Here is a 14,760-nt window from a genome sequence, read left to right on the forward strand (position 1 = left end):
TGGGCAGAGAGTGTGAATATATTTGTGTTCCATGGGAATGCTTTCCAAAGGGCAAGTTCATCAGATAGGAACGAGGAAATCAGCCTTATGATGTGTCCGACAGCCTCTTTCCCCAGCCACCATGGCCTTGCTCCCTGGCCTTGTCAAATGGACTCTTGAACAGAAAGAGGTTAGGTGTAGGCTCAGCAACAAGGACTTCCACCCACTAAGGCTGAGGTGGCTACAGCCACAAGTAGGTGCCCAAAATGCCAACAGCGGAGATCAACACCGAGTCCTTAGTGGTACCAGATCCCAGGGCAACCAGCTGCCCTCTGATGGCAGGCCGACCGCATATCCATCAGGGGAGAGGTGAAATATCTTCTCTCTGGAACAGACACGTTAGAGGTTTGGTATCCCTGCCCACAATGATTTTGCCAAACTCGCCATGCGTGGAATTATAAAATATCTTTTTTCACCAACGGGTAGATTGCTTCTGACCAACAAACGAATCTTACAGAAATTAATGTGTGGCATTCGGCTCCTGCCTGTGAAGTTCCCCGGTATTACCATGTTCTCCATTACCCTGAGCTGGAGGCCTATTGTAATGGTAGAATGGCCATTTCACTACTCAGTATGGCACAAGGAATGTGAGGATATCCTACAGGGCTGGGGTAGTGGCTTCCTGGATGTGTACATGCTCAGAATCAGGGACCAGTATGAGGTTCAAAGTTCAGCTCAGGTACAGACCCCAGGAAATCTTTTCTGAGTTAGACCTCCCCAAATGTACACATACTCAGACTGAGTCAGGTTCTCCCACATCACAGTATATCCCCTTGTCATAATCATTAGTACACTTTATTAAAATTACCTGCCTACATATTTTTCTCCCTCTGCCCTAAAATTTAAAATGTTCAAGGGCAGAAAATGTCTTATCCATCTTTGTATTCCAAAAAGTTAGCATGGTGCCTGTCACATATATAAGTCAATAAATATTTGTTAAAATTATCATAAAGAATGAATTTGATGGGTAAAGCTGACTTAATAACACAGGGTGGGGCAAAGTAGGTTTACAATTGTGAGTATGCAAAACAGAGTTTATTCTTATATTACCTATCTATTAATTATTGTATTATTTTTCATATGAACAACTGTAAACCTACTTTTGTTCCACCCTGTAAATTGTCCTCTCATATTGTAAAATTTCAATGTTTTACTGAATGCACATACTATTAATTCTCTCAATACATACTGCTATGAACTGTACTGTGTCCTCCAAAATTAAAAATGTTGAAGTCCTAACCCACTATGTAGCAGTATTTGGAGATGTGATCTTCGGCAGATAATTAGGCTTAGATGAGGTCATGAGGGTGGGGCCCTCAAGATGAGATTAGTGGTCTTATAAGTTACACCAAAGAGCTTGCTGTTTATCTACTATGTGAGAACATAGCAAGAATCAAGCCAAGAAGAGAGCTCTCACCAGAACCCAACCATGCTAGCAGCCTAATTTTGGACATTCCGCCTCCAGAACAGTCTAAGTGTTTAATAAACAAATTTCTGTTATTTAAATCACCCTGTCTGTGGTATTTGGCTGTGGCAGCCTGAGCTGACCAACACACACTGAGCTCAAACATGCGAAGGAAGGGAAGAGATAAGGAGGTGTAAGGCATGATCCTGCCTTTAAGAATCCAGCAATATAACTGGGATCTGTAAGGAATTTTCCAACCACGTTAAACCCATGAGGAAATTGATGCAAAAGCAGCACTCAGATACTTGAAGCTTCTTTGAAGCTATTTTAAGGATCCAGTGCTTCTCAAAGTTCAAAGAGGGAAAAATGTATTCTTAGTAAAAGATCAGTAAAATTGCCATTTATGCAAGAGAAGAACAATATGCCCAATATTCTTCCTACGCACATGAGAGAATAACATTCTTAAAATATTTATATCGGCCCTGGCAGGGTAGCTCAGTTAGTTAGAGCATCGTCCTTATGTGTCAAGATTGTGGGTCCGATCCCTGGTCAGGGCACATACAAAAATCAATCAATGAGTGCATAAAGAAGTGGATCTCTCTCTCTCTCTCTCTCTCTCTCTCTCTCTCTCTCTCTCTCTCTCAGATCAATAAATTAAACACACACATACACACACACAAACCTTGTACACTGAAGAGAGAAAATGAATTCTCACAGTTGCCCATTTAATGTAAGACTAAATGAAGACAAGGGATGACTAATACGATCAGTCACAGAGGAGAGAGATTCAGGCAGGGAGTTGTCCTCCCTCCTGCTCCTTTGGCTTCCGGATGAAGAATAGTAAGAATTTTGGCTTTACTTGATGTCCAAACGTGCACACTGTAAACAGAACAACACCTTCAGTCTGGGGGAATGGTCTTTAATGCTTACAAAGGCAGAGAACACCACAAGTGGGGGGAAATGAAATAAACCCTCTGTTTTCCTTTCGGTGATAAATGTTCTACCTGCAGCACTGGATCCCTTTCCTCTCACATCCCAGCATCACGTCTCTTTCAGGTCACGTCTTTCCCATAAAAGTGCTAAACTAATGCCGCTTAATGACAAATTAATGTCCATGAATAAAAAATACACCTCTAATAGCATGGAGTAATTTGCCATTACAATATCATCATTGGACATGCCCCTGGTTTAATACGATGTATTTAATTCATAACCTAATGAGTGATATATAAAGAGAGGGAGATGAACCCTGCAATTACATTTATGTGAGTCTGTCACCTTATTTGTAAAACCTTAGAGTCATTTACATTCAAATTAGAACAAATGAGTGATCTCACAAAGTGCAGTGATAAATGGCCACAGCAGCCCGAGACAAAACTGTATTTCCTGTGAACACATTAACCGTTTCCTATTATTTGTTAAAAATTACAATGCACATTGCCCAGTGTGATGTGAATAATGACTTTTTTACTGATTGGGTCAGAAGACTAATATGTAGCAAAATAAATAATTTTTCTTTTCATTTTTTCTGATTTTTGCTTTAAATTAACTACTGAAATCCGGTGGATTCACACTGCCACCTGCTGCCTCGGAATAGATATTAAAAGTATATTCCCATCAAAAGGGAATCACTTCGGTGATCTTATTTAGAAAGTCTACTTGATGGGTCCTTCCTTATCAATATATTTAAACTGCATATCATAATAAAGGCTGATACTTGGTGAGCACAAAGAACACTTGATAATCAAACAATACAATATACTATTTGCTATTTGAGGGAGGTGATGCAAAACGTACAAATTTTCTTTGTAAAGCTAACTACAAAAAAAAAGAGACATTTTCAGCAAATCACGTTTCTCCTAATGCATCCCTTTCAGGGGCTACAACACCAAGTCCACTGGTCAGTACCTCTGATCTTAGCACAGTGTGTGTCACAGAGGGGAGGGTGTGTGTGTGTGTGTGTGTGTGTGTGTGTTTTCCCTACTCCTGCCCCTTACTACCATCGAAAGGAGATGACTGAAGGCTCTGCCTGTCACCCAGGATCATCCCTACCTTGTCATCTCCCCTATTGGCAGGTATCAACATGAATGGAAGGCTTTAGGGTCCAGGACACAGCAGGCTAGGAAAGATACTAGGGCAAGTGAGAAACAGGCCTGGACTTGGAGACGAGGCTAAAGAATTTTGTAGGTGAAATGATGAGTTTGAATGAATGGTGGTCAGGGGGGCAAGTGGAGGTTTCCAGACTGGATCAACATCCTAGTTCTGAATTTCAGTTTCTTCATCTGCAAAAAGAAAACAACACTGACCCGCCTTAAGGGATTACTTTGCAGAGGAGAAATGGGAATCCTTGTGCAAAACACAATATAAACAGTCCTCCCAAAATGTTGGTTCCCTTCCCTGGGAAAGATAACGATGGCTCTGGGGAATGTGGTTTGGCATGGACAAAGGCTAGAAACAAGCAAACCCCTAGAGGAGATCATGAACTCATCATAACCTATAACCAGCAATGGTGAGAGTCTAAAGACAGGGAAGAGCATGAGGAATGGAGAAAAGGATCAGGTCTGAGAGATATTTGTGAGGTAGAATCAACCCATCTTGGTGGCTGATTGGATATGGTGGTGAGGAACCTAATACTATGTCCAAATTTCTAGACAACTAATGGATCCATGGGACCATCAATAGAGAAAAGGGCAGGTTTTCTCATGTTAATTTTCGATCAATTAAAAAAAGAAGGCTAGGAAAAAAATCAGAGTTTGGGAACCACTTCATGTGCAGAGATTCCTTTATGAGACTTAAAACAGTGAGTGGTATGTATGGACACATGTACTCTCTGAAAAGCAAGGCAATCCATGCATTTTACTGGACTCATTTTAAAGACAACGATTGCTGTTTAATGAATTGGTGCATCTTTTGATGGAATTTTTAAAAAGAGCACAGTGGACAAGGAAGAGAAGCAGATGGAGGAAAAGGGAAGGGAGTATTCACATTTTATTTGGGACTGGGTCGCAGATAGCAGATAAAAGCCTGACAGGTCATGCTTATTAGTATACTAACAGGACAGTCTCCATAGGACAGTCCTATGACATTTCACTGCAAAGAGGGTGAGAAAGGATACAAACTTGAGGAGTTGTTTGCAAATCCTTTGCCTTGGGATGATGGGCTGTTGTAGCCCCTGCCCACCCCAACCCCACCCCCATCAGTTAGCATCGTTTTCATTGCTCATCTGCCCATTTATTCCACAAACATGCACTGAGAACCTGTGTGTTCTCAGTGACAGGCCCTGGGGACTAAAAACTAATAAGGTGAAGGCCTTATAAGCCTGGGAGGCTAATTCAATGCCTGTCCTTACTGACACTGAGGGCTAGTCAGGGTCCCTGCCCTCAGCAGCCTCCCAGAGGACACACAAGACAAAGGAGCCCGCACAGTGCCCTCCAGGTGCCCTTCCCTTTGCTGGGTGGTGGGGGAGAGCAGCATCCATGCATGAGCTGAAGAGCTTCAGGCCAAGGCAATAGCGGTGGTTAGGAGGCTCAGGGAGGCTTGGGGTGGGGGTGGGTCATTGAGTATCAACCAAGGGGCTCTCCTTGGACATGCTTTTTAATGAGCGCTGGAGGACAACAGGAAGTATAAGAGAGGGGTCTACCCTTCACACCTCTGGAAGAAAACCAAAGAAATGATGGTAATTTGAAAACAATAAGACAACACCGGACATTTTAGTGAGGAGAATGGCGTCACAGACTCCTAGTTGAATAAAGTACTAAACAAGGATGGAGATTATCCTTAATTGATGGAGCATAATTTCTAAGTACATTTTAAGCACTGAAGATTTTTCATTTTAATAAAACATTTTTATACTCAATAAAATGGTTCTATATGAAATTAAAACTCAGTTGAGCAATAATACAAAAAAATGTAAATAAGTATTGTTATAAGACTGTGTCAAAATATAAAAGCAGACTGACCCAGTCTGGTAATTTTATAATCCCCAAGGAGAGGGAGGGTATATATTTTTAAAAGACTAGCATAATGAAGGTTTCTACATACACATGGTTTCAGTTCTCTTATAGTCAAAGTTTCCTTCCACGCACTGGACATCTTGCAATGGTCACAGATAAAACGGAAAAGTAAAGTTACACAAGAGAATGAGATGAAAGCATATTGGTGAAAAGAAAGTGAAAATTTCAACCACTGTTCAAGCAGGCTAATAATAAATGATGTGTCCACAAAATATATCTGTATGCAAGCTACATGTTTTCCTCAGCAAAATAATAAACTGCAAGAATTAAATTCCAAAGCCCACAGTCATTTGATATTTCAACAAATTCATCTGATGGGGTAGGGGGAAATATTCATGATCTTCTAATGTTTCTCTGGAATTCTCATTTATAGAAAACTAATATATAGGTGCACACACACCTGTATAGACACACTATTTTAACATGCATCTTGATAAGCAGCAATAACCAAACTTTTGTCAACATATATCATTGATTATACCTGTCATGGAAAAAGTGAATCAGGTGATGCTATTGAAAGCTCGAGTTACAATATTTGATGTAGAAATGTCATATAAAAGTAATTTCAATTTCACAAGTCTTACGCACACCTTTGAAGTCAAGTAACCTTTCTACATTATTCCCATTTGCTACTTGCAGAAAGGGATTAAAAATAGATCTCCCATATCACCCAACAATATTGAGGGGAAAAGAAAGAAAAATAAGATAAAAAATAGTTAAACATTTACTATTAGATTAAATGTGTTGAGATGATAAAACTTTCATATACTGTATTTGAATTGTTCCTTAGTTGAACACGGCTGACATCCCTCACACCATCACACTAGGAAGCACCGGTTCCTACTTCCCAAGGTTGCTGGGAACATGAAATAAGATGATGTAGCAGAAAGAGATTTGGAAACTGCCTAGTGAGTAGCAGAAGTCAATAATCAAGGCCATATTTAGAATTAGAGAGAAAAATTAGGAGGGAAATAAAGTAACTGAGCAGGACACAAATAAAAATTTTCTATTTACTAATCTCATGTCATATTCACAAGGATAGCAGAATTGTGTGGATTTATCATTTTTAAAATTTTATTGTCACTGTCTTTATAATGCTGTAATAAATGCCAGCAAAATTCATACAAGTGGGGGGAAATGGGAAGATCCCAACACAGGGAATTATTACTGAACTCTCTGTAGAATATCTTATACTATCTGCCCAAGAAGTCCCCTATCTTCCTCCTGAGCCAAAGGGTTTTCATCCAAGAAGAAAAAATGGTCTTCGGAATCAGAAAGGCCTACCACTCATCAGCCACGTCACCTTGGACAAGCTGGGTGCATTTTGAATCTCTGATTTTTCGCTTATAAAAATGTGCAAAGAGCCTGGCTGGCCTGGCTCAGTGGTTGAGCATTGAACTATGAACCAAGAGGTCACAGTCGATTCCTGGTCAGTGCGCATGTGTGGGTTTTGGGCTCAGTCCCCAAACATCACTGATGTTTCTATCTCTTTCTCCCTCTCCCATCCTCTCTGAAATCAATAGAGGTATTTTTTTAAAAAGAAATATAACAAAATATCTAAAGTTGCTGAGGACTGAAGGTGAAACATTGGTGTGAACTCACAGTAGGCTTTTTTCTCCCTGCCCCTCACAGAGCCTTCCTGATCACCCCAGCAAATCAAGGGAAGAATGCACAGATCACTCATTGTTCCAGCATGTATTGCCTGGGAAGTTCATGTGCTAATTAAATATATATGACTTTGTGATATATTAGCTTCTGTTACTGAATTCTTAAAGGACTATCCGACTTATCATGCATTTGTGGTTATTTCATGTGGAAACCAGACAGCACTGCTTCAAATCAAGATCTGTTCCGGCGTCATCTCTCCGGCCCTGGCAGTGAACCCTGTGCGTGGTTGTTGAGTTACTCTGCTGCCCAAGGGTGGAGGGGATCTGGGGTAGGCAGGGAGGGTGGAGGCCACGAGCTAGGACATGAGAGCTGCAGCTGGCTCCTAGGAGCTCTCAGCTTGTGTCCTGGAGAAATTCTAACAGCAGAGACCACATCCCTCCCACATTCCGTTTTACCTGTCAGTTGGTGGGGTACCTCCTGTCACGACAGAGGGAAGGAATGTGAAGGGCATGTTGGCAGGAAGCTAGCTCACATACCTGGATGAGATAGTGGGAACATAAACTGAGGAGCTCCAACAGCTGCAGGTGGCTGCCAGCGGCTAACACATCCTGGATCACGCCCGGCTCCAGCAAAATCTGTTATTTAATAAAAGGAAAACTACCAGTTACTTACAAATTAATACTAGCTTAACATGGAAAATATGTGGCTATATTTAAATTGCCACTTCACATGCTCTATCTGAATTATGGAAGTCAGTTCTTTCCCACATTCTGATTAACAAGCTGTGACCCTCACTCTAACAGCAGACTTCTCGTTTCCTATACTCATTTCATGTGTGTAAGGCTCTGAACCTAACAACTTGTTTTTGTAGGAGTATATAACCATTTGCAAAGAATAATATAATAGTATTAAAATTCACTATTTAAAAACAAATTTTAGTTTTTCTAAAAACTAATCTCATAATATTTAAAAACAAGTTTTAGTTTTTCAAAGTATATTTCAGAATTTTGTAACAGTATGATTAATAGATATTTTAGGGGTAAGGGCTTATATTTCTACTTGCAATATGAGACCAGAGGTGATATTCTTTCCTTTTACTTCTACGTCCAGCAACAGTAAATTTCAACCATAAACTTTCATTTTTCTCAATCTCCGATTCTCTAATATTTTCTATTTCAAATGAAAGATGAAGAAATAGCATCTTCATAACAAAGACACCACAGAGAAGTAAAACTTCTCAAATATACTGGTGATATCAATTCTTCATTTTTTCTGGTTAATTCCAACTTTGTGGCCACTGCTTCCAGCTCCTGAGCTACTGAACAAGGCTGGAGAAAAGCCCATAGCCACGTTGGCTAACTTCACTTTACATGGATGACTGCCAGACCCAAGAAGGCCTTAGTGCTGCTCCCAACATCTGAACTCATTTCCCATTTCCCAAGCCCAGAGGTTCCCAAAGTGGAGTCCCTGTTCCAGCAGCAGCAGCATCACCTGGGAGCTTGTAAAAATGGCAAATTCTTGGGCGCCTCCCCAGACCTAATTGCATCAGAAACTTTCAGGGGAGGCCCAGAAACTGGTGCTTTAACAAGGCCCCTGGTGGTTCTGATGCACAGGGCAGCATGAGAAACACTGATGTGGTCCATTCAGTCCCATTCTGCTACTTCTCACACGTATCTCTCTCCTCCATCCTCTTCTTACTAAAACCTCATGATCTTCCAAAGTCTCTCACCACCAAATCTACCAGCCACCTACCCATATCTGCATCAGCATACAAATTATGCCATTCATAACAAATTTCCTCAGGAAAGTTGTCTATATAATACCGCTATTTGCTCTACGATGTTCTCTCTTGAACCCACCCCTGTTGAGTTTTATTCAAATTGTTCCTCTAAAAGTGCTCTTGATAAAGGTCACTAGTGACCTCCAAATCCAGTGGCCAAATCCAATAGTCATTTCTCAATAATTCATCTTATTCAAGCCAGCAGCAGTTAGCAAAGTTGATTGCTCTCCTTCTGGAATGATTTCTTCCCTTGCTTCTGGCACAGTGCTCTGTTCGTTGGTTTCTTGTACTTTACTAACCACCCCTCTCCATCTCCTTCCCAATCTGTAAGCTTTGGAGATGCCCAGAGCTCCATTCTCAGATCTCTCCTTTCCTCTCTCCACTTACTCTGTGGATGATTCATGCAATCCCATGACTTCAAAACTATGTATGCTGATTATACTCAAGTTTGTTTCTTCAGCCCCAACCTCACCCTTAAACTCCAGACTATTATATCCAACTGCTTATGGCGTATCACCACATGAATGTCTAAAAGGCAGCTCAAACTGGACGTGCCCCATTCTGAACTCTGATCCTCTCCACCAACCATCAAACCTGCTCCCATCTCAATCCTACCATCTCAGCAAACAGCTGTTCTCAGTGATTTAGGCTAAAACCCCCAAATCATTCTTGACTCTTCTTGTTTTCCTTATATCTCACATCTGATCCGCCAGCCACTCCTGTTGACTCTACCTTCAAAATAGTTCCAGAATCCAATCACCACTCAGTACTACTTCCATCGATATCACTCTGGTCCAGCGGTTGCCGACCGGTGGTCTGCAGACCACTGGTGGTCCATGAGGTCCGAAAGGTTGGCGACTGCTGCCTAGTCCAATCCACTGTCTTCCTGGATGAAATATAATAACCTCCTAACTATTGAACTGTTTCTCCTTTGCTCCCTCATGCTGTTTTTACTAATATCAGTCAAGTTGATCCTTTAAAAACATAAATAAAATCATGTCACTCCTTTATTCAAAACTTGCCAATTACTTTTTACGTCATTGAAAAAAATCCAAATTCTTCACTGTAACATAAAAAGTTCTTTGAATACACTGAGGACCCTAGTGTTTACAACTAGCTGCTTTCTTTGCCAATCACTCTTCCTCAATATACCAGCGTGGCTCACTCGCTCATGTCCTTCACACCTCTGCTCAAATGTCATCTTCCCTGAGAGGCCCTATCTCACTCCAGCCCTCCTCATTCCCTATCTCCTTATTCTGCTTTATCTTTTTCACAGCATTTACCACCTTGCAACTTAGTCCATATTTGTCTATTTGATTATTTTTTTGTTTCTCCACTCAAAGGATAAAAGATACAGAAGAACAGAGACCTGATTTATTTTGTATCTCCAGTGCTTAGAACAATGCCCAACACATAGCTCTCAATATCAGTGAATTTATTTTATAACAAATTATGGATAAATTAATTTCTAAGTATATTTTAAAATTCAGAATTAATTTTTAATCTAATTTTAATTAGTCTATTCTATTAATTAATTTAACCTAACAGAAAAGAGGGAGAAGAACTATAATCTTATACTGAAAAGTCTTTATAGCTTCTTTTCCTTCTAGTCAGAAAGAGAAACCTGCATTTCCCCAACTCCTCCAGGAGAGAGGCTTTGACTGACAGTCAGGAAATTATTGCAGCTCCCATCACAGGCGCAAGAATGCAGTATATTCTTGCAGAAGAGGCATGGCCTGAGGCACAGAATGGGGAATAGATGGATTAGAAAGGTTAGGCTTAGCCTTTAAATCCTGTCAGTTGCGCTTATTACACACGACTGGCATTCATGATAACCTCCCAGGCTCGGTAATGCCAAACACAAAGGCAGATATCACAGAGAGACAAGAGGAATATTCCACAGCACATGCAACACGTCCAGCGGGCCCCCTTGGAGAAACCCTCCCATGAAAAACCCCTGCCGGGGTGGTTTTTGTCTTTGTTTTACTGTTCTGTAGTTGTTTTTTTCTCCCTCATTATAACATAAGTTTTTTTCTAAAAGACACTGCATCACAGAAAACCCCTGGGTGCTTTTAAAGGACCCACTTTGAAAAAAATAAAAACCTACCAGGAAAGCTGGGTCTCACTGATGGAAACAGAACCAGCGTTTGCAAGCGCCAGTTGCACTAGAGTCTTTTCAATTCAACTTTGTTGATCTTTGGTGACTGGTGGTTCTGAGGTATTTTTCTAGAGAATCTGTGTTTGGGCAGGAATACAAAGGCTCACTATCCTCACAATTTACAGGATGTGAATTTGTCTGTCACCTGCCCTGCCTAGGATCATTGCCTGAGGAAGAGCCTCCTGCAGAAGGAAGGGCTCTCAAACACGCCCATGTGTGGAGGACAACAGAGGAAGCCAAGTTCCAGTCCTTCAAAGCCTATGTGGGTCACATTGAGGTCTTTCAGAAACAAATGTCCATCTGCATCTAGTCTGGCACTCAATGCAGGACAGATGGGAGGACGGGTCACTTGAGGACCACCTACAGGGAGGGAGGGTGTCCCCAGAGAGTTCAGAGCACAGAGGAGTGCAAGCTAACGTTTAGTATCTTGATACATCCTGTCACTCACCAAACTGGAGGAGCTTAGCTCAGAGGGAGGCATCAACAATGGACAGAACATGTCTGAATAACAACAGAGATCAAGAAATATAAGATGCCAAAAGCCAAGTGGTCCAGGATGCAGTGGGGAAGGTGAGAAACATTACAGACACCTAACTGGGCTGGGCACTGCCTCTGCTCAATGATGCTCACCTGCTCAAGTGGAGGCAGGGCTGGGGCTTCTCCAGGTTAACCCTTTGCACTCGCTTGCTTTTTTCTCGATTCCTTTATTCTACTCGGGATTTAATTTTTTAAATACCCCAGATTTTACAAAGCGCGGCAGTAGAATAAAAAACTGGAGTTTCTTTTCATACAAACTTATTTATTTGGATTTTTTTATATTTCAAATTATTGATACATTCAATAACCGTCACACTCGACATCCGAGTGCAAAAGGTTAAACAAAGAAGTTGTGATGCAATCTCAGGTGGCTCATGAGTACCTCTTGTTTTCAGGGCCATCTGCATGGAATATTATCTCCCGGCACCCACTCCTACCTGACCTCCAGGTAGCAGAATGAAGAGGGGCTGAATTTGAAAGAGAGGAACTGGACAGTGCTAGCAGGGGAGCTGACCATCTCATGGTGGAACCTCTCCTGCAGCTTATGGAAAGCTAGGTCATGTGACCTGAGGAAAGGTCCACAGCTGAGCCCTACCTCAAATGCTGAGACTCCACTCCCTTTGATCAACTTGGGATAAGACCTGGCCACTGGCTGTGGTCAGGGTGACACTGGCTGGTGTGACAAAGCAATAGAGGTAAAAGCGACAATTGCAATAGAAGGTGGTAATCTCTAAAGTTACCAGTGAGCGTTATTACATCAGAATTCAGTCATGAAGTGGTCTCATTGCCCTGCTGGAAGGAGGCACCCTTGAATACTTAGTCCGAATGTGTCCTAAGCATCAGGGCTGGTTAGCGAGTAGTTGAAACTGTGCAAACTCTAATGAAGACCCTTCAAACTGGAATGAGACTAGGGCTCCTGGTTCCAGTTCCTCAGGCAGGACATGGGACCTGAAACAAATGGAAGAGGAGTGAGGGGTCTCGGGTGACATTCTGCACAAGGCATGATGGGATAGGCCACCTCCACCAGTGCCCAGACCTCACCTGGCTGGTTCTGAGAGGGCAGGGCTAGGACTGATGTGGTACACAGACCCCATGGCGTTCCTGCCATTCCTTCTGCAGCTCCTCTTCCCACATCACCAAGCGTCCACCCTCTCAAATCGGTCTTGTTATTCTTTTTCTTCTCTTTATTTTCCCTCCCACTTTTATGTTTCTTCTTAAATTAGTTGCTGGTAGGGATTTTCTTGAATCATCATAACATGTCGTAGGTTGACCTTTTCCCCTCCCTTATGAACAGTAAGTCAGCATCTTCAGAAAATTTTATAGCTCATGTCTTCAAGGCTATCTTCCTCATTTCTTGCTTTAGGAAACTTCTATTTTTTTATTTTTTTGTAATATATTTTTATTGATTTCAGAGAAGAAAAGGAGAGGGAGAGAGAGATAGAAACATCAATGAGAGGGAATCACTGATTGGCTGCCTCCTGCACGCCCCCTATAGGGGATCGAGCCCGCAACCCGGGCATGTGTCCTTGTCCAGAATGGAACCCGGGACGCTTCAGTGCGCAGGCTGACGCTCTACCCACTGAGCCAAACTGGCTAGGGCGCTTCAGGAAACTTTTAAATTGCTTACTTCTGTGTTTGTGGATAGAGTAGCCTGAAGGAATTGAACATGTTAAAGCTAGACAGCTAAGGTCTTTACTAAACACACAGCTGTGCACACAGGAACACAAGCACTTCTGTAAGCACTCTTCAACTGCAAATTAGAGGTGGCCTAATACTGTTTATAAGAATAAATGTGCACATTTCCCCTCATTTTAATATTTTGTTTATTTGATTTTTTTTCTGTATAGTAAAGCAAAATATCAAATTATCACATTTTGAATTTATAAACCATCAGGTAAATTAAATACAACTGAATAAATAAATTTTAAATGATCATATATTCAAGACACATAAAACCCTTTGCATAAAGCTCTTCAAGAGACTTCTGTAGACAGAACATGAACCATAAGATCTAGCTATAAGAAACTGCCATGAATGTAATTTTTGTTTCTAAGCCATTACACTAAGGATATGTTTCTCCACAAGGTGGCGCCTATGTTTAAAGCAAAAGAATTTTCTAAATTATTCATGTACAGCACCTCTACCACTGACACCTTAAGTTTATTTTTAGGAAAGAAAAATAAATCAAGTAAGGATAATAAAACATATGAAATCTACTTTTAAAATGTTTCTATCATTTGAGAAATGTTCATAAATATTTCTGTCGAAATGCTTGATTTAAGCAATACTGATTAGAATTCAGTAGTTTTCCATAAATCAGGTCCCAATATTTGAATGTAGTTCAAACTTTTTGTCCTTGTATTTAGAAACTCTCATGATGTGACCCCAACCCACTTTTTACAACTTAATTACAATTCTGCATCCTTATGGTCCCTCTGCTAAAGCCAACAGTCCACTGTTCACACTCAGGCAATACCTTTTTCTCCACCTTGATAATCTTCATCCTAACTTCTTCAATATCCATATGTCAAAACCCTACCCAGTCTTCAAGATTCAACTCTAAGTCCACCTCCTGTACAAAGCTTTTCAAGGTCTTCCCTGCCTGTAACCTCCAGCTGGGATTAATCTCCTGGGACTACAAACTACCACAGACATTAAACTAAGACCATGGGCTCTAGGTCACTCTGCCTGACTTCAAATCCCGGCTCCTCTACTTACTGGCATAATGAGATTGGGAAAGTGATTCAATTCTATGTGCCCCAGTACAATGAAAATAATACCTATCTCAAAAGATTGTTTTAAGAACTGAGAAAATGCTTTGTATCACTACAGCTGTGTATGGTGTTGTGTCAACAAAATGGCTTAAAAACAAGTATGGGTTTTATTTTTTCCACAACACTTGGATTGGGCAGCCCAGCCTGCAAACAAACCAAGCTCCTTGTATTTTCCTATGTGGCTAATCTTAGCCCATGGTTTCATGGCAACAAAACAGCTGCCATATCTCTAGACATTGCATCTCCATTCAGATCAGAGAGAAAAGAGAAAAGGCAATAAAACAAAAACCACGTGCCAAGCTAAGTCTGTCATTACTCATCAGAAAACAATAGGTTTCCTACAACCACTGCCACATAGACTTCCATTTCCATTTCATTTGCCAGGTCTAGGTCACGTGACTACCATATCTGTAAAAGAACTCAGGAAGTTGACTTTTTATGGCTAG

At 41.1% G+C, this 14,760-nt stretch overlaps 1 protein-coding gene across 1 annotated transcript in view; it reads right to left on the reverse strand.

The window, feature by feature from the left end:
• The window catches only part of KLHL32 (kelch like family member 32), a 164,632-nt gene that overhangs the window by 79,710 nt on the left and 70,162 nt on the right, over positions 1-14,760 (reverse strand). Inside the window, exon 5 of the mRNA XM_079780026.1 lies at positions 7,602-7,700. Within this exon, the coding sequence (XP_079636152.1) occupies positions 7,602-7,700 (99 nt within the window). The remainder of the gene's footprint in view (positions 1-7,601; positions 7,701-14,760) is intronic.

Source organism: Cnephaeus nilssonii, assembly GCF_951640355.1.
Source record: "Cnephaeus nilssonii genome assembly, chromosome: 9".
In the NCBI taxonomy this organism is placed as follows: Eukaryota; Metazoa; Chordata; class Mammalia; order Chiroptera; family Vespertilionidae; genus Cnephaeus; species Cnephaeus nilssonii.